This window comes from Choloepus didactylus, chromosome 6 (genome assembly GCF_015220235.1).
Source record: "Choloepus didactylus isolate mChoDid1 chromosome 6, mChoDid1.pri, whole genome shotgun sequence".
In the NCBI taxonomy this organism is placed as follows: domain Eukaryota; kingdom Metazoa; phylum Chordata; class Mammalia; order Pilosa; family Megalonychidae; genus Choloepus; species Choloepus didactylus.
Genome location: NC_051312.1, coordinates 24,566,499 through 24,587,455, shown reverse-complemented (window position 1 = coordinate 24,587,455; position 20,957 = coordinate 24,566,499). Strand labels below are relative to the sequence as shown.

The 20,957-nt window shown below is 39.3% G+C and overlaps 1 protein-coding gene and 1 non-coding gene across 4 annotated transcripts in view; both read left to right on the top strand.

Moving 5' to 3' along the window:
* Window positions 1-6,233, top strand: part of LOC119536065 (fatty acid desaturase 2-like protein FADS2B) — a 35,058-nt gene extending 28,825 nt beyond the window's left edge. For all 3 annotated transcript variants that reach the window (XM_037838624.1, XM_037838623.1, XM_037838622.1), the window contains 4 exons: window positions 1,081-1,177; window positions 3,010-3,089; window positions 4,281-4,406; window positions 5,671-6,233. In XM_037838624.1, coding sequence (XP_037694552.1) covers window positions 1,081-1,177; window positions 3,010-3,089; window positions 4,281-4,406; window positions 5,671-5,722 — 355 coding nt within the window. In that variant the 3' untranslated portion in view covers window positions 5,723-6,233. The remainder of the gene's footprint in view (window positions 1-1,080; window positions 1,178-3,009; window positions 3,090-4,280; window positions 4,407-5,670) is intronic.
* Window positions 6,234-20,545: 14,312 nt separating this feature from the next.
* On the top strand, window positions 20,546-20,651 carry LOC119538875. The gene has a single exon (XR_005217665.1). It is a non-coding gene; the product is annotated as a U6 spliceosomal RNA (small nuclear RNA).
* The last annotated feature ends 306 nt before the right edge of the window (window positions 20,652-20,957 follow it).

Genomic DNA, 20,957 nt, shown 5'->3' with positions numbered 1-20,957 from the left:
ATTATCCCTTCAAATCAGTAGGACACACTAAAGGAAAGAAAGAAGTTGCACCCTATGACTTTAGCGCTCTCAGTGCTGGGGGATGATTTCAGAAGTCTCTTTTGTAAGAGATCTGACACATATAAACCTCCTACCCCTTGCTAGGCCTCTCAGTTATCACATCTGAGACAATGCAGCAAGTAAAGATGATTTTGAAGATTCATGCCAAGTTTAGGAACAAGATAAACTGCTTGGAAGAAGAATTTGCCCAATCTCCATTTGTCTTCACTTGCTAAACTCACAACTGCAGCACTCCAGCTGATCCCCAAGTCCTTAAAAATTCTAATCCAGTTGGACAACCTAAGACCTGTCAGAAATAATGGCAGGGTAGGAGTTTCTTGAAGTTCTTTTATGACTAGAGATTTTTACCAAATCAAAGCAACTTCAGATTATCATTTGACTGAATAATCCTCTTCCACTTTCCTATTTACCCTCCCTCATTCTGTTGCATTATTACTCTAAATACTGGATAATAGTAAAGATATTGATAGCTACTATGTGTCAGGTTCTTTGCTAAAGGCTTCATATGTGTTATTTGATGTAATCCTCAAATAACCTTGCAATGTAGATAGTATAACCTTCATTTTTCTGCTAAAGGAACTGAAGTCAGATTGAAAGATTAAATCACTTTCTCAATTGTCTTAGAGAAAGTAAAGGCAAGTGCCAGTGCAAAGCCAGAACTTGAATCCAGATCTATCTGATGGTGAAATGCCAGGCTTCCAAATTCTTTGCCTATGCCCCTAATTTCCCCAGGTATCTTGATCCTTGTACCAGTGCCACAGCAAACAATAGAGGCACTGTTCCTTTCAATTTTTTTGGTAGAGCAGATCATGAGGTTGAATGTCAAGTGTGTCACTCTGGATATAAAGGGCCCTGCAATAGAACTCCAAGTAGGAAAACAAATCACCTACATTTTACTGGAACCTGAGTCCCTTCCATGACCTCCAGTTCTCAGCCAGCTCTGCCAGGGGTTATGCAAGACCTGCAATTGGAACTGAAACTCTGCAAAGAGTCATCACTTCCTCCTTTTATTCTCTGAAGGTTTCTTGAAAGTCCCTGGATTGCATATGTTACCCAGATGAGCCACATACCAATGAAAATGAGCACAGAGGAGAACCATGACTGGTTCAGCACTCAGGTAATGATGGAGTTCCTGAGAAGATTCTTCACACCATGCTGATTTACAGTCTGGTTACTGAAAAATAAAATAACTCACACTTATCAAATGCTTGCCAGGGGTCAGGTATTGTTATATGTTTTGCATATAACTACATGAGGTAGGCACTATGATTATTCCCTCTCTCTAGATGATAAAATTGGGGCCTGAAGAGGTTGAGTAACTTGTTCAAGATCACTCAGTTGGTACAGGCAGGTTTCAGACCTAGGCAGTTTGATTTCAGAGTCTTTGCTCTAAACCAGGGAGTCAGTAAACTAGAGTCCAGGGACCAAACCCAGCCTATCACATTTTTCTGTAAATAAGTTTTATTGGAACACAACCATACTCATTTATTTATATATTATCTGTAGCTGCTTTCGTGCTACAACAGCAGAGTCAAGTAGCTGTGCAGAGACCTAAAATATTTACTATCTGGCACCTTACAGAAGAGTTTTTCTAATCCCTGCTCAAAACCTCACATGACCCAGCCTCTTGAATCATAGCACTCCTCCAAGTGAATCTGAGACTCCTAGAATTACAGAATAATTTTACATCTAGGAGGACCTGGGACTTGTCTCATTCCATTTAAAAGATAAAGCAACTCAAGAGGGGAAATGGCCTCTTCTCCAAACATGCCATTAATGTTGAACACAACTAAAACACCCCTACATTCTAAGATGAATGTCCTTTCCACTGAGCCATGTTACAATTGACTGGGAAAACCAATCATTATACTGATTCCTTCTCCAAGCTCATACCTACAACTAAGTGGACCCACTGGAGGGCATAGAGCAGTGGTTCTGAAACTTTTTGGTCTCAGGATAACTTTATGTTCAAAAATTATTGAGAAACTCAAAGAGCTTTTATTTATGTAGGTTATATCTGCTGCTGGTTACAGTATTAGAAATTAGAAGCAGGACATTTTAAAATATTTTATTTTCTTATCCATTTTAAAATCACAAGAATAAGACCAATACATATTAACGCCAGAGTGCTGATATCGTCACATGTTTTGTAGCCTCTGGAAAATTCCACTGCACAAGTATGAGAGTATGAGAATAAAAAGGGCAAATAATGTGTTAGAAGTATTATGAAATTAATTTTGACCTTGTGGATTCCCTGTTAAGGGTCCTGGGGAACCTCATGATTCCTTGAGCCACACTTTGAGGAACACTGGCATAGAGCTCCTCAGAAATAACAACAACCCTAGCTAGAATTAAACCTTGAAAGTGTGTTGAATAATATGATGATCATGGGCATTATTAATCATTTTTGTATGATGAGTCCCCTTGGCAGTCTGGAAAAGCCCATGAACTTGTTTTCAAGATAATGTTTTTTAACGAATAAAATAAAATACATGAGATTACAAAGGAAGCCACTCACATTGAAATACACTTCCATCCACAGAGTTTTGTTAGAACCCTTGATTGCTTTACCCTTCATTTAGAAGTCTTTCCAGTCCATTCTATGGGACTTTAATCCCTACAATCTCATTTCCATCTACCAAATTCTATGAAACACCCAGTCCTCAGCCACAACACCTTAGTCTTTGCCATATCCAGGGTCTGCTAGTGGCTTAGTCCCCTCAACTCTTTCATAGGTCTTGCTTTGTAGATACATCTTAGCAAAATGCTGTGTTGCCCTTAATCTCCTTCAGACCTCTGAATGTATATCCTTTATATCCCTTAGAGTGTCTTATACAAAGTACATACTCTATAAGCATTTGTTGAAAGACTGATGGAATAAAAAAATAAACATTTCTTTGCTAGACACTTGAGCCCATTTATATCTAATGTAAGACTTTTTCTTTGCAGGTCTTGGCCACCTGTAATATTGAGCAGTCCTTTTTCAATGACTGGTTCACTGGGCATCTGAACTTCCAAATTGAACACCAGTGAGTAACAGAAACAGTCCAGGATAGGAGCAAGGACAGTTACTGGTAACAGGTCCCCATAAAGGCCAGAACAAAGCCCTCAGGGTCTCAGAGGGAAAAATATAAGCCAGGCTCCTTCAAATGTTGCCATCTTTCTAGAAGGCTCAATGGTAAGGGGAGGAGGAAGACAAGAAGGAGGCATGACACTTGTAAGTAAATGGAGTGGAATATTGGAAATGTACCAGTGACTCAGTTTCCAGGTTCCTAAGGGCTTAGCTGTTGGTGATTGTTTCCTTTGCATTTGGTTTGTTTATGAACCTTCCCAAAATTATACTACTTGGGTAACCAAGTTGTGTTGAAACTTAATTAAAATTTAATTTAAATTTTTATCTCTTTAGAGCTGAGGTCACAAAATCCTCAATAATGAAAGCCAGTCTCTGAGGCAATTTCCAAATGGTATCTAGAAATACTTTACCAATGGGTTAGTTAGATGAATATGTCTTAAAGAAAGAGAAACTCTGAGAGTCAACATCTCCAGAATATTCAGGAGAGATATTTTCTGGGTCCTCTTTACTTTGCCATTTCTGGGATCGACAGAGAGGAGAGATTTTACACCTATTCATGGATTTTCTTGCCCTTGCTTCATATTCATTCTTAAGAGCTTCAGCAAAACAAGAAAGGATTATTACCGATATTTTATCAATGACAAACTCAAAACACAAGAAGGTCACCTGGCTGATTAGTGAAAAACCTTGGATGAAAAACACACATCTCCTCACTTCTTATTGCTCCCCTAAGACTTTTCCCCATATACCAGGACTGGAACTTTTGAATGCTCATCTATTCATGGGTCAAGGGTTGACTTATTAAAGAGAGAGAGAGAGACCTCCACCTCTCCTAGACAATTCAAAATGATCAATAACCCTATACCCTTTATTTGACCTGGCCAAAAATAAACACATTTAATGGGACTAGTATTTATTCTTTTTTGCATTTCCCAAACATTTGCAGCCCACAGAGCTCATGAAGGTGTTACGTGATAAAATGATAGTGTTTGGGTCACAGTTTTTGAACTGCCCAGGAAAAAAAATGTATTGTGCAAGGTCAAGGTTGGGACTGTATTACTGATATGATTTTATTTGGTAATAGGAAAAGAAAACATCTTTGGGTTTCTCCTTAGGTCTAAACCCAAGTCTCCCTTGTCTCCCTTAGTCTGTTTCCCACAATGCCACGGCATAATTACCACAAGGTGGCACCTCTGGTGAAGTCACTGTGTAAGAAGCATGGATTGCAGTACGTGAATAAGTCCATGTTGAAGGCGCTTGGCGATATACCCAGGTAATAACATCCTCTCTCAGTTCACATCTCTCATTGCCCTCCTCATTATTGCGGTCCCCAGACTATTCACTGGCTTTTGAAGCATTTATCCAACAGTCATTGATTAAGGGGCACCCACTTGCCCAGAAGGTACAGAAGGCTCAACAGGGAATAATAACAACCACCACTATGGCATCAATCCCACTTACCCACTTCCTTGTAGGTATTCTTGGGGAAACTGCTTTACTGCCATACTAGATTTTAAGCTTCTTGAAACCAGGGTGGTATGTTAACTATGTCTCTCCCAGAAGGCCTTGTACATGCTTTAGAACTCAAGTGGTAGAAGGGACTCTCAAGTCATCAGCTCCAGGGTTGCAAACTTAAGATGCTTAGATGCCTGTAGAGTTTCCAGGGACTTCAATGTGTGAACCAGCTGGAGTGACTGACCAAGATGTGTGGGGCTGCAGGAACTGAAAATCCATCCTCCTTCTTTGGGCATTCACATACAATTTCCTAAAGAACACTGAGCCCATCAAATTAACAACCAGTTACATACACATTTTGTTTCCAGGTGGAGAAATTAGAATTTTTAAACGATTCCTTTTGCTTGGGGGAACAAAAAGAAAGAATCATGTATGAGGCCTAGTGTTCCAGCTTTGGACTCACCACAGCTCTCCACCTCCCTCTGTACCCACCAGGCCTTATATTTGGTGCATGCTCTTGCAGCACTTGGTTCTCTTCACTCCTGATCTTTATCATAATAGGGATTAGATAATATATTGGGTAATAAATTGTTGCATATATGTCTCCCAAGCTAAACCAAGAGCTCCAAGTGGACAGGACTCACTTCTGTCCAATTCATTGTTACATTCCCAGAGTCTGGAAAAATATCTTTCACATTGTAAAACAGCTTGAGTAGGTAGATATAGATGGTGGGGTGATATACAGGTATATGCATGATTTTTTAGAGCTCAGAGTTTAGTTTGTTTGTTTGTTTGTTTACTATTAGAGAAAAAGCTATGATGAAGGTTTGGGTACAGAAGACAATAAAATGGAAAAAAACAAAACAAAACAAAACAAAAAAAAAACCCCAAGCTCATCCTTAATGGAAAGATGAATTTACCTGCTAAAAACAGTTCAGTGTGTTTGACTCCTCTGCCAGAAGCCAGATAAACCTGAAAATGACAAAGTTGCCTAAAACCAAGTATAGGAGTAAATGTCCCATCGAGGAGCTCCTTTACCTTCGAATCTCACCTCCTAATGATTTTGTTTACTCTTTTCACAGGGCCTTGAAGAAATCTGCAGCCCTCTGGATAGAAGCTTATTATGAGACATGATACAGAATATCAGCCTCAATGCTCATTTAATCGCATTTCTGAAAGGGGTTGGTGAAGGTGCAAGAGGTTTTCCCTGCTTAACTGCCAGTGCCATTGGCATGTCTCAGTGTGCCAGGAGTGCAAATCCCAAGGATGATAACACCTTCCTCAAAGCCTTCTCTAAGAAATAGAAGAAGCACAGATGACTTTGGCCGGGGTGACAAAAGGGAAATGGGAGTCCAGTGGTTTTATTTTTTCAGTAGGATCTTGAACTTAGTCCTACCAAGAGATATTAGTTGGATCATCTCTGCCAAGGGGGCATAAATATAGGAATCAGGTAAAAGTTTTGCTGATGAAATGGACAAAGTGGGCCAAAGGAGAAATATCTGATAAGGGTATGTTGGAAAATATTGTGGTTGCTCTTAGAAAGGAATCATGGATTTAAGAAATACCTGCTGAGCACATATTTCTGCTGATTTCTTTTTAAAATTTGTGAACTTCTTTTCCATAAAAATTGAATATAATGAACATTAAAATCCCTTTAAATATTTCAATATTCACTTTGGAATTTTCATTATTGTAATTGTGTATGTATAATTAGTGTGTGTATACATTTTGATTCCAAGGGGAGAAATTAGAATTTCTATTTAATCTCTTAAAGAAATTTCCTGCATCCAGTACCAATGGCAACTGATCAAGCAGGTTAAGATTCTATATTTAAAGGGTGCTCTGTGTTCTGCTAAGGTCCCCAGGGATGACATTTGACCACCTACTCCCTACCTCCCACAGCAGAACCACTATACCTCATTATCAGGTGACCCTGATGAAAGAAAGATCTTGTTTTCTATATGTTGGCCCCAGTCTGTGTCAAGGCATTCTTCTAGCATGGCTCCAAATTTAACATGTCTTAGGATGATAGTGATCTCACCAATACCAATGCTGGAAAGGTTAGTGGGCATTCTCAGTAGCACACTGAACTCTAGTGTCTATACTTTTTCTCATCTATTTATGGGGGACATGTTTCAAGCTGACCTCAGTCTGCAGGGTGTGAAAGCACAACATGACAGGCCTCCTTTCCCAGATCCCAATAAGTCAACACTGTTGGTTTATGTCAGTTGTCTTTAATCCTACTAGTAAGCATTCATTTCTTTACTCCAAACTCTCTGCCAAAAAAACACAAAAAAGTAAAAAAAAAATTAATATTTAAAAAAACACCTCTTGTTCATGTTTCTTAATTAAATCCCCAGTGAAGGACAACACATTTAATCACTCACAGCTCCTGGGAAGTTAGCCATGCATATCAAAGTTAAAAAAACAAGAATCCATTGCCTAGGAGGAAGGAGACTTGAAATGGCCATAGTGTCAAATAGGGAAGAGGTAGGCAGGGGATGAAAATAATGAAAAGTTCTGTTGACTTCATGATTAAGATGAGTCCCAGATGGACTGCAGCAAGTCCCAGATGAATCTGCAGCAAGAGCCCAGATTCTTCTGCTTGTAGACATATAGATGATTCCTCCTGCATGAAATCAGGGTTGGAATTGGGAGTGGGATACTTTCTCTTGCCTGGTCCTACTCCCAGAGAGAAGCTCAAGCACTATTTATTCTCCTGGTGGTTAGAAATAGCAACAAGATCATTCCTTAGAAAAACTTGCTACCTCAAAGGCATTCCCCCTTCAGTGTCAAAACTAGTCCAACTTTGTAGTTCTCTAAATGGAGTTGGTTACTGTTCAACTTTCATTTAGATAGATTATGTAGGGAGGACATGTGATATCAGTTCTTAAAAAGTGCTGGGTAAGAACTAAAATTTACTCCTTCAGTAAACACTTGATGATCAGCTTAATGGTTTGTTGGTCAAAAAAAATCATTTTCCTGAATTCAATATCTCAAATGATTTTTCTCTCTCAACTATGGTGACTGATATTTGCACTTGGCAGAGAAAGTGACTGGGTATTTATGTTGCCTGTTCAGTTAGCTTTCCAGAGGTGGTGAACCAAATGCCTGCTGCTTTCAGAACTCCCTAGACCACCAAGCACTGGGTTAAAATTTAGAATATCGATCCTCCAGATCATTTAATTTCTGTTCTTTGTGCCCTATAGCCCTCTACTCTATGGCCATATAAATGAAGGTGGCCTAATTAAATAGGCTCCTGCCTCTTTAAACTAAATGACACCTGGGAGTTATGTTACAGTCCTTCCCCAAACCTCCAATAGCTTCCCATGGCTCTTGGAATAAAGACTAAACCCCAACATTGCCAGAGACTTTGCCTGCATTGGCCCTTTCCACTGAGCTTCCCCCCTCCCCCGCCCCAACCAAAGACTTCCCCCCCACTGCCCTTTGCTTTGGCCTCTCTGGTTTCTTTCAAGTCACCCCACTCCCTTCTGCTACAAGTTCTTTCCTCCTGATTCCAGTGTCTGAACGTCTCTGTCACCCTCCTTGGCCCCACTCTACTCACCTGCAGATCTCAGTGCCATTATCACATCCTCAGGGAAGCTTTCCCAGGCTTCCCGTACTAAACCAAGGACTCCTGGGATATGCTCTGTAGCAATTACCACAGGTATCAGTTTACATTCATTTTTTTTTTATGATTCCTTAACTAATTGTTTGTCTTCCCCCTTCAAACTGCAATATCCATGAGGGCAGGGACTGCCTGACATATTGGAACACAATAAAGAGAATGGAAGGAAGGATGGAAGGACCAGAGGGAGAGAGGGTTGGAAAGAGATGCTAATTCTAAGGGACTCCAAACAAAAAAGTTTCATGGCTGCTCTCATCCTTGTGTTTAACAACTCAACATGAAGATTCTCCTGACCCTTAATTTTTACTGCTGCAGCTTAAGTTTACATTCCATAGCTAGAGAATCATTTAAAAGGTTTTCTTTTTAATTGAAAGATTTTTTTCTGATCATAAAAATATGTTGATATACTTCCTTCTAATTAAATAGAAAAATTTTATCAAATATATGAGAAGCACTTTGGTATTCTAACTCATTTTGTAAATGATCATCAGTATTTATGAGCAGCAAATAAGCAGTAAGTACTGTGTTATGCCCTTTGTGGCCAGTGCCCATTTAATCATCACATGAGGCAGCTGCTATAAATTATCCTCATTTTAAGGATGAAAACACTGAAATTGAAAGAGGTCAAACAGCTTGCCTGCGGCAGTGGGTAGGAAGTGATGGGGTAAAGGTTTAAACCCAGCACTGCCTTACTCCACAGTCACTGCTTCTTAAATTGCCATGTAGGAAACTCAAAGTAAGAGGAAGTAAGTGGTATTAGAAGACATGCAGCTGACTTTTGGAGAATTTCTCTGTTAGCTTCCCAGGAGCTGATGGAACGAGCATAAAGGCAAGTAAATTTCCACTCGGTGAGAACAGGCAGCCAGAGGAGGGAGGCGAAAGGAGCTTGTGACAAACACAGCATTGTCTTAGAAAGGGTCCCCGCTGACCAACTTCTACTTGCCAGTCCTAAAAGAGAGTCTGTGCACAGAACTATGGGGATCCAGTTCAGAGGAGTCAAACTGACTTAACCTTTAAGAAGGGACTGCGTTAAATGCAAGGAACAGGACGAAGAAATGGATTTGAGATTTTGTGGCAAAAAGGCATGAATTCAATGCAGGGAAAACTCATCTTCCCTGTGGCTATCTGTATGCATTCTTCCTGGAGACCCTATTTCCTCTGTAGCTTCATTCCCATTGGTAAAATTAGGCGGTGAGAAATTGCCCACATTTTTACTCAAACATTAAGGAAGGATGATGAAATTAGAAATCAGGCACCTAGATTATACTTTCAGCTCCTTAATTTATTACCCTGTTATGAGCTTGGTCAGGTCACTCACGTACTTCATACTGCCAGTCTCCATAGACGTGAAATGGGTGTGGCGCCGAATACAACCTGCATCGTGGCATGACTCTGATGACCAAACCAAATGACTGGAATGATTCCGCAAGCTGGGAACACCCATTCAGACGCTACTTATTGTTAGGATTATAGAGAGGGTTCCTCCCGCCGTAGGCGCACCCAAAATGCAAGAAAGCCACGGAGCCACACAGGCCCACAGGACGGAAAGACAAAAATTATCATTTTAATAACGAGAGGGCACCTCCTCCCCCAGAGGAAGGGCTTATGAATCACAAGTGAGAAAATGATTTCTCCTGTCTCAACAGGTTAACTCCCAGGAGCCACACTCCGTGCCTCTAAATTTCCTGGGACCAACATTTAGACTCCAGGCTCTAGGGGGAGACACCCAGGAGTTCTGCTTACCCAGACTTTTGGTTAACCATGAGAATGCACGATTCTCACTGTTGGAAATCTTACCAAATGTAGATATACCAGTTGTTGCTTAACTGGCACATAACTGTTGCTTTCTTGATGGTTTCTTTGCTAATTATCTACCTTCCTAATACAATCCTAAAGGTACAGAAAGTATGTGAGATTGTACTAAAACTCTGCTGAAGGCAGGAACATACTCAGGTACTCTTTATTCCCCAACATTGTTTATAAAAGTTTGCAAACAAACAACAAAGATGAAAGAATTTTACAGTGAACATCTGTATAGCTCTCACCTAGATTTCAACATTAACATTTTAGTAAACTTGATTTATCCCATGTCTGTCCGTCTACCCACCATTAACTCAGCTTTTTTTTTTTTTTTTTTTTGACATACTTCAAAGTAAATTCCCAGGGGCTTACTTTTAGAAATAAACCTCAGAGTATGAAGACAACAAAATAGTTTTTCTTCCCCATAAAGAATTGGTAAAAAATGTGGAAGACCTCGATCTTTAAAATAATATAATACAGTCTGCAAAATTAACTATTAACTCAAAACAGAAGAAACTTTCCCATGTGTATATTCTCTCATTTGTTGAGACTTATTGAGCACCTACTATGTGCCCAGTGATGTAAGCAACAAGGGCAGGAACCCTGCCTTCTTGGAGCCTACATTCTACTGAGAAGGCAGCCAATAAACAAGTAAATGGAAGAACCAAGATGATTACATATAAAGGGTGCTGTGAGAGATAGCAGGCAAGGGAATAGTTTAGATGAGGGGATCATGGAAGGTGCATCTTAAAAGAATGTGAAGGAGCCTGCCTGACATCCTGATAAGTGGGATCATCAGAGATAAGTGCAAAGGCCCTGAGGCAGGAACAAGTTTCTGTTCAAAGGACAGAGTAGGAGGCCTACATGGCTGTGGAGTGGTGTGCAAGGTTGTTTTCTCAGTGTCATGAATATAGTCTGACTTGGCTTCTCAGCAGCATTCAAAATAATTTTCTATTATTCATGTAAGATATTTGCACCAATAAAAAAGAATGAGCATTTAATATGCATCATGTACTCGGTTGTAATCCTCTAAACAGCCCAAAGAAGGAGTATTACTATTCCCATTTTACAAACCAGGACAGATCCAGAGAGAAACAGTGACTTGCCCAAAGCCAGAGCTCATGGGAGCAGAGCCAGGGATTGCTTTGTAGCAGCTGGATCTTTAAAGGAATGTAATATAGGCACTTTGTCTTATTCCTCCAAGACCTGGGTTCTTTCTGCTCCACCCTCACCCCACACTGCCTCTACTTCAGTCACCTTGTCCTTGTCTCAACTTGCTCCTGTGGTTATACATATTCAGTAAGTGAAAACAGTGTTTGGAAGAGTAGCATTCTCAAGAATCTGAGCTCATGTATTGTTTTCCAGTGAATTTGGGGATTTGACTTGAAGCCGTTAGCTCTTCCCAGAACTTTCTGTCTTCTGGTCCAAGAAGTTTACCATGGACACAACTTACATTTAATTGAAGGGAGTTCTGTCCACCATTCCACTCAGCAAAGGTGTACCCTGGAGTGAACATCAGATGGATGAATTGAATTTGCCTTTTTCTTTGTCACAATTGCATTGTGTATATGCAAAGCCATTTGCAACATAATTTATGGGTAATTTTAGGACTTCTCATAACTATTTTCTTCAGCTCTAAGAGGTGTGCAATCTTGGGAAAATTGCTTAACCTCTCTGTGTGCCTTGGTTTCTTCATCTATGAAATGGCACTTTAGTAGTATATACGTCACTAAATGTGCTAATATTTGTAAAGTGTTGGACAGCACCTTACATATAGCATCTGCTTAAATTATTATTATTTTACTATTACAGTTTTCATTATCATATTAATTTTATCATTAACCCCATGAAAAGACACAATTCTAATTATAGATCTTCAGTGCACAGCTCAGGCTGTCTCCTCTCTCCACTAAGTATTTCACTTTTATCTGGAATCTTTGATTCACTGCTCTAATCCCACCTGTAGGAATGAGGTTTAAAATGTCACTGTCCATCCCCCCCACCCCTGCAATTGACCTTGCTCCCTGCCCAGGCCCCTTTTATCCCATTCAGTGCCCATTTAACTATGGGCCAGGTGTACAAGGCAGGGGGATGTGAAGATAATTAGAAGACTCTGGCTCTAACCTCTCAGAACTCCCAATCATCCAGTGGGGGTGGAGGAGAACAATGTCCCATTCTCTTGGGAGAAGTTTCTTTTCAATAGAGGGTGTCTGTAACCATAAACACAATTTGTAGAAAATACCTAGAGTGAGTTCCTCAGTGAATACAATGAAAAAACAACCATCTAGCGGAATTCTATGGATATACAGGTCACATGACCTGGTTTCAGGAAATTTTGATCCAGAAGTGGCATTAATATATGGACACATATTTCTGAAGTACAAGAAACTAAAGTTATAAGAATGTACAGGTAAAATGTAATAGAGTTCAACAAAAGGAGATGTCACACTTCATTGATAAGGGTCTAGCTAGAAAAGAAGTATTTAAGGAGGGTTCTGAAGGATAAGTGGGATTTCTGTGGAAAGAAAAGGGCGTGAGGGCACTTTAGGTAGAAGAAACAGCATGTATAAAAGCAGAGGTGAAGAAGTCTGGGAATGTTCATAAAACACTTTCTGGTTTAGGCAGAGTATAGAGTTTGTGTGAAGATTGCCATGGGAATTGCTCTCAGGGAAGAGACAAAGCTGTGAACACTGACTTAGATTGCCCCTTCACTTGTCTAACCCCATCTCATACCTTTCTCCTCTTTCTCTGTGCTTCAGCCACATGGGCCTTGTCTGGCATGCTTCCCACTACCACAGAACCTTTACACATACTCCAGTCTCTGCCTGGAAAGCTCTATCTCCCCTTTTTGTCCTTCTGTGTCAGGTCAAGCATAATTGTTTTCAGAGAAGACCTCCCAGACTTAACTGAGCAGGCTAAGTTGTCCTTTATAGGCTCACATGCCCTGTGTACCTCACTGATGCAACTTATCTTTTCCTGTGAGGGAAGGGACCCTGCATGCTGTTATTTATCATTTTATCACCAGCCTCAGTTCATTGCTTGGCATAGAGTAGTTGCTCAATGAATATTTTTGTGAATTTTTAATAAGTGAATGAGTGAATGACCGGAAAGGTAAATAAGCCTGGAAAGTTAAATTAGGTTCATATTGAAAAGAAAAAAAACAAAAAACAAAACTGAAAATCTAGGCTGGAAAATATACACTAGGTGCAGTAGACTACATGGGTCCACAAAGACTCTATGAGCCTGGTGTAATTGGAACTGGGCTTTAGAAATACCCAACTTGAAGAAATGCAAAAGGAGAGTTAGAATAATGAGGGTGAGGAGAGTAGGTAGGTGGCTAAAGCAAGAACCTGGTGAGAGATGATGAGAACCTGAATTTGGCTGGTGGTAAAGAATATGAAATTGAAAGGAATCAATGAAAACATGTTGTGGAGGCTGAGTCCACAGAACATGCTAAGTAGGGGCAACCTAAAGATGACCGTGGGTTTTGATTGTAGGTGGTGATGCTATCCACTAGAGACAAAGTAAATGGTTTGGGAATGAAACTGAAAGGTTGCTTTTAAACATACTAAGTTTGTGGTAATTAATAGGAAGTCCAAGTGGAAATGCCCGGCAGGTACTTGGGAAAAATGTGGTCCTGGAATTTGGAAGGGCAATTAGAATAAGAGATACCAACTGGGATATACTCTCCAAAGAGCTGATACATGAGGTCACTGAGTGAAAGAGTAGAGGAAGAGACTCAATTTAACACATAGTCTTAAGGAAGTATTCACTCTAGTGGAGAGAGGAGAAAGTGGGACCAGTGATGCTAAAAATCAGCTGAGGCCTAACAAAAAAATCAAGTGAGTACATGATGCAGAAGGGGGGGGAGGTTTAGAGATGGAGCTAACAAAGTCAAAGACTGAGAGGAGGCATTAGCTAGAAAAGCCTATTTAATTTCAAGTTTGATTAACATTGGTCAATCTGAAACAGTTGAGTTGGGCTCATATCAAGAAGGAACTAAGCTTCTAGACTGAAGAAAGTGAACTGAACATGTCACTATGGTCTAAAAGGATTGTTTTGGTAACTTTTCAAAGTTTGGCATCATTTAAAACACAAAGTTAAGGATCTTATATTTACTACCACCAGTTTTTTTTTTTTTTTAATTTTTTTCCAGTAATAGCACAGACCTAAAATATCAATATTTATATGGAATATAAGGATAAATTGAAAAGGATGTTTATCCCCCAAGATGACCCACCCAGAAACTGTGAAGGCCCAGTCCCCACCTGGTTAAGCAGAGAAATGGGGGATCAATATCTAAGCATATCAGGGTTTCCCAGCACATGGGCTTGAAAACTCTGGTCTATACCACCAAAGCACACATGCCTGGATTTCACTGCAAATCTTACAGGCAGAGATAATGTTAACTTATTAAAAGACTGAGATACTAGAATGTCAGCCTGTGAACAGGCACTGCTCTGAGTCCCATAGGCCTTTCTCCCAGCCATTCTATGTCTTCCCCCAGGACCCTCCGATCTGCCCCAGAATTAGGGTGGGTGAGTGGCAGGGTAGTAATTTTCTATACTATTGAAAGTTCCTTGTTGAATATACTGAGAAAGCAGCTTATTTCCAAAAAAACAAATATCCTGTCCAAATTAAATTTCATCTCTATACCTTGGATGCACTGAAAGCACAATGGCCTAAACTTAGTGATGAAAACAATGATTAACCTTTCTTCTTCTGACAAAGCATCCCTAAATTCTTGGCAATTGCTCTCCAGAATCCAACTATCAGGTGCTTTCTGTTCAGCATGAGGATGAAAAAAAAAAAAAAAAAAAAAAAAATCTGAGTGAATGGAATGTTTAAAACCTGTAATTTGGGACCTTTTTCTCAGTTAATTGAGAAAGACTGCATAAGGGTGTTCTCTTCTCATTGAGACAAACCCAAACATTGACTCACACCATGAGGATGTGGAGAATAACACCAATATTCTGACACATGGTTTATTGGGGAAAAGCTGAGTGGAGGTGAAGAGACAAGAAAGCAAGGCTGTCCTAAGCTACACCGTGGAGTCTCTGGCCATGGGGATGCAGTGACCAGAGCACTGAACTTGGGTCCTATAAATGGTTGCACATCTATTCCCAAAAATCTGTGTGATCAGGAGGTTGACCCTTCCTTTCTAGAGATTACCTCCTTTATCCATAGAAGATGAGTAAAATGCAAGGCAATGCTGTTTCAATTTTAATTTAATGTTTTAATTTAAAATTCAATTCAATCTTAAAAATTTAAGAATGTGAAGGTGTCAGTCCATTTCTGGCACTGGTCAGCATTCACAGCCTTTTGCATTAGCTTTCTAGATGCTCTCCACTTCCACTCTGCAGTCTCATCAGCACCTTTGAACTTGATGTTCCATCTACTTCTTCCCTCCCAGATATTTGCACAAGGGTCTCCTTTGTATCATTCATGTCACCTCCTACAAAGGCTTTCCCAAAATACCTAATCTAATCTAAGTGTACAATCCCTAGGCCCTCCCCCACCATGATGGCTGCTTACCATTCTCTAATATTAACCTGTTCTATTTCCTTCATAATATTCAACATCATCTGAAATTATTTATTTTTCAGACTCAACTCATTAGAATATGTAATAAGACAACCCAGAAAAATGCCTAGCAAATGAATAAATGAATTTAAGTGTGTGCTTATTATTTATAAGGGAGAATGAGACTAGGAAAACAATTTTAGCTCCTTGAGAACAGGGGTGTTGCTCAATAAAAATTTGTTCTTGAATTACTGCTTTTTCCCTCCTTCAAGCCATCAGACAAAAACATAACAGTGTTCTCTTCTCATTGCAGGACCCAGAGGGTACAAGGCCTGAGCCTGACTGGAATTTACATTTTCCATTGAGAGTATCCGAAGGAGTCATATTTGAAGAAGAGCTTTGCTGCTAGGCTTCAGAGAACCCAGCAAGTAACTATGGAGCACGTATATTGTGGATAATACACACTATAGGTACACGGTATATGGCAAGCCATTGTTCTGCCCTCAAGGAGTTGATAATTTTATTAAGAAGACAAGACTAATATAGATTAAAAAGAAAGATAAAATTAGGACAGTCCAGGGCTGTGTCAAAAACAACAGTAGCAACAATTAAGGTCTCAAGAGCTCTAAGGAGTTGGTGTGGGCATGTGGAATAAGCACTAGTTACAATACCTGCTCTACTTTGGCCTCTGTGCATTTATATTATCATTGCCAAATAAGATTAGGGAGTTCAACTAGAAGAGCACTAGGATTTCACCTAGCTTTGACATTCTAATAGGTTTCATAGCCAGATGGATTAACTTGTACGTATAGGTCTGGATGCCCTCAATAATTGAATAATTTGAATAGTATTTCATATATGGAACCCCTACTAGAATCTAAGCTTCATGAGGGCAGAAATTTATCTCTTGTTGATTGTCAAATACCCAATGCTTAGAATATGCCAGAATTAAATCAAGAACTGTTGAATGAGTGAATGCTCAGCCCCTTCTTCCATTTGTAACAAATTCACTTGATGTTAGGGAAACCAGGAGGCATGCATTATTTGGAAAACAGAATACTGCAGGAAAATGGTAGCTCTATAAATTGCACCTTTCTCTGTTCATGGGACAACTTAAACATGAATGGAAATATTATTAGCTCAAAAAATGCCCCAGTAAAAAATAGTTCTAGGAATTGAAGGCCAAAGCATATTATCAGCTGACAAAAAGAAGGTGACCAAATGAATCCAAGCCAGGCATTCAGGTAAGCCTCACATTCGTTTTATTGCATAATGGAGAGGTAATAAATAGGTAGATGTTTCAAGTGAAAAGGATCACTGCACCTTAGTTATTCTGCCTAATATTCTATAGACTGTCATAAATGAAGGATTGGGAGACCAACTACTCTTGCTCTCTCAAAGCTGTAGGACTGATACTGGGGCACATGCACCTGTCCTCAGGGGCTGACCAGGGATCAGCTAGCCTCAATCTGAGAGATGCATCATTCCAGAGTATTTTCTTTTCCTTATAGAACTTACCTCTTCAGAAATTATCTTGCTCATTGATGGGTTTCTTGATCTGCACTCTGCTACCACCCACCTCCCACACCAAAATGCAAAGTCCACACATCACAATGTGAGTTCTTGCTTCCTGTGTGTTTCCAGTGTCTAGAACAGTGCCTGGCACATAGTAGGTGTTCAATAACATCCATTGCATTAATATAGAACAGATTAATGTAAAATCACAGAATTTATAGTTTTCCTCAAAAAGATTGAAGAATTCTCAATTTTGTTTCTTATCAGTTCTTATCAGCCTGGTGACCAAGGTTTATTTCAATCCCACTTTCATCTTATACTATCAATGTGGCCATACCCATCACTTCACTGCTCTGAGCCTCAGCTTCTTCATCTGTAAAATGCAGATAATAACAGTAACTACTCAAAGTGTTGTTGTTTGGATTGAAGAAGATATTACATATGAAACCTTTAGCCTAGTTCTTCAAAATGGCAAGCCTACAATAAGCAATATTATAGTTTCCGGTGTTGGTTTTGTGGGCCCAGTAGTTGTCACCCAAAATTAAAAGGTGTAGATTTCCCTATCAGATACCATGCCTCCTGAATTCACACATGATCATTCATTGATTCCATGAAGCTTTGAATGCATGTTAGTACCAGACACCTTGCTGGGAACGACCTACACAAAAACAAACAAGTAAGTTTGCCATCAAGGAGCTCACCCTCCAGTGTAAACAAGTGATTCACAGTAGTAATTAGCACATAGGGAAAAACTAGAGACATACACCCATTGATGATGGGAAGAAAGGAGGATCCAAGTTTCAAGGGGTGAGGGAGGGACCAGATGCACATTTCCTTGAGCCCAGAGTCAAAAGATGAGAATGAATTAATCAGGAGAAGGGTGAAAGGTCATTGAAAAACTGATGGAAGCAGGAGGCACAGAGTTTCAGAAGGCATTCCAGCAAACAGCCTGCCTTTGAAGGGCAGCAGTTTTGCTTAGGTAAGGCAGGAGCAGATGGCAGTGGGCAAATGGGGAATGGCCTACTATGCTGAGCCAAGGAGTTTGAACTTTATTCTGGAAGACATGGTGAGCTATTGTGGAAGACCTAGGATTCAAAACCATGTTTTCAGAGTCCAGGACCTGCTCTGGGCTGGGACAATGGTCCCTAAGCTCATGGAAGGAAACAAAATGCAAAATCCCTAAAGATAGAAACTTGAAATTAAAAAAAGGAAAAGAAAAAAATAAGTTGTCTCAAAAGAGAATCTCAACTCTAGATATTCAACTCGGCCTCAGAGTTGGAAATTCTCATGAGAATAGGTCCTAATCCCACAGTCCTCAAAATAAATCCGTTTGTAGCAGATGCCAAACATCCTCTTGGGAGTCATCAGCCTACAGCAGGTTTAGAAGGGGATATTCTGACATAGATAAAACTTTTAAAAAGTGACTGCTAAGGTTCTTTTCTTAAGTGGGCACACATTTCTGTAGTGTCTGGAAGAAACGTACAAGAATAGAAGTTGAGGAAATTCACCAAAACATTTTATCTTTGGTCTTTTGCAGCACTCCACGTCCAGGAAATCAAAAGTGGAAACGAACTAGCAACATCTGCAGATGGAGTAAGTTAGAAACACTTGGGCATCCATACTCAATAGGAGTTTTCTTGGTGCAATAATTCTTGTCAGTTACAGCTAACACAAGGGGAAAGAGAGAAGTCAGGTCTAGTTTCAAATTTTGCTATAGATAATATTTCTGAAACGGGTACAGGAAAAGTCATTTGTGGGTTAATGTAGAAACTGCTGCTCATTGGAGCAACACCATCCTAACTGCATATAAATGAGTCCATTTTGCCTCTAACCCTTAGTTTTTGGGGCAACATGACCAAGCTTTTACTCAATTTACTTCCTCTGCTTAGATTTGCCTTCCCTGGCAGTTACAAGCTCAACCTGGTGCAATCAAAAATATTTCTGCAACCAAATTTAAAGCCATTTATTACAGGAAATGTGTCTAGGTACTCTAATCAGTTGAGTTCTTTCCTTAAAGTCAAACAATCTTGGTTTGCCTCTCCATTTGCACACTGCTAACTCTGAATTTTAGCAGAGTAAATCGACCAAAAACTGATTGTAATATGTTGAGGACTCTGAACATAACTTACTCACCAGTATAGATGTTACACTCTGTGCACATTGTTTTCAAAGTATCAGATGTCCATTTTTTCCTTTCTACTGAATTTGCACTTATGAACCCTAAAAAATGGTTGAAGCCCTTGTTTCTCTAACAACTTATAAAGGAGGTGTGGCTTCTTTAAATAAAACTACTTTATTTTTGCTGAGTTTTGTTGAATTTTGGAAACATTTTCCTGATCAATGTCACCTGCACTCATATATAGAATAAACAAAGTCCTCTAACATGGATGCTTGGGGTGTGCACATATGTTTTGTTGTTGCTGCCATTGTATTACAATCCATCAGAGACTTTTTTCTAAGACATTCATCACTGAGATTGTAACCCTTCAAGAGTCTACACTATATCTGGGTCCATATAGTGTCTGTATCCAAACCATCATTCCCCTTCCTCACTTACTTCTTCAAATCAAGGTCTACATTTCTATGATGGGAAAAAGGCCTTCAGGCAGCCCAAGTCTCATCCCAGGACCTCCATACTGGTTTGCAGTTTCCTTTGCAATCTGTAGCTGATAAGCACTTTCCCTACCTGCCTGTGAATTTGGTGTTACTTTACAATCATCTTTGGTATATTCTATCTAGCTTTTCCAGGTGCTTTTTACATCTTATACATTACTCAGCCTGATGCAGAAGATTGAAGGAGTTTTCAAAAGTAATTAATTCTGCACATTTTATATTCACACTTGTTTTGAATAACTCCCAAGGATGAAATAATTGCACTACTGATTTATATTCAAGGAAAGGATCCACACTGAAAACAATTACCAAACCAGAATTCTTGAACACTATTTGGCTAAAAGAATTATTGCTGGTATTAAATATTCTGCATCCAAAGCACTATGACCAGTACAATACTCATTTAAAGGTAAAGTTTTTGGTAAAATATTAATATTTTGCTTGAAAAACATATATAGAATTGATCCTATTATTTTGTGGCTACACAAACCAGACACAACTGCCACTTGATGCTGCTATTTTTGCCCATTGTACTGGTTAGGTTTAGAGACCTTCTTTAAATACTTAATTTCATAGCTACTCAAATTCACAAATATTAGAATACTCCAGGATAAGGAGTAGAAGAGCAGGAAAACACTTTGAAATGTATCAATTATGCTTTTCTTTCTTTCTTTTTTTTTTTTTTTTTTACTAAATGATGCATTCTGAAGCATACAACAAACCCACAACTCAGGTAATTTATGAATACTCAAAAACATAATTAAAACATAATTGCAATGAGAGTTTGTTAAAATAAGACTAACTGCTACAATAAATAAACCCCACATCTCAGCGACTTAAAGAATAGCCATTCCCAATCATATAGAATCCAGTGGTGGGTGCTCACTTTGTCAGCACAAATACCAAAATTGAAGCAATACAGAGGAAGTAAGCATGACCCCTGCACAAGGATGACATGCAAATTCTGAAGCATTCCATACTTTTTGGCAGCATTATTCACAATTTCCCAAAGATGGAAGCAACCCAAGTATCCATCAACTGATGAATGGATAAACAAAATTTGGTATATATGTACAATGGAATATTATTCAGGTGTAAGAAAGAATGAAGCCCTAGTGCATGTGACAACATGTATGAACCAAGAATACATAGTGTTGAGTGATATAAGCATGACACAAAAGGACAAAGATTGTATGTTCTCACTGATCTGAACTAATTATAATAAGTAAACACATAGAATTAAAATCTAGAATATAGGTCACCAGGGGTTTAAACGGGGGTAGACAATAG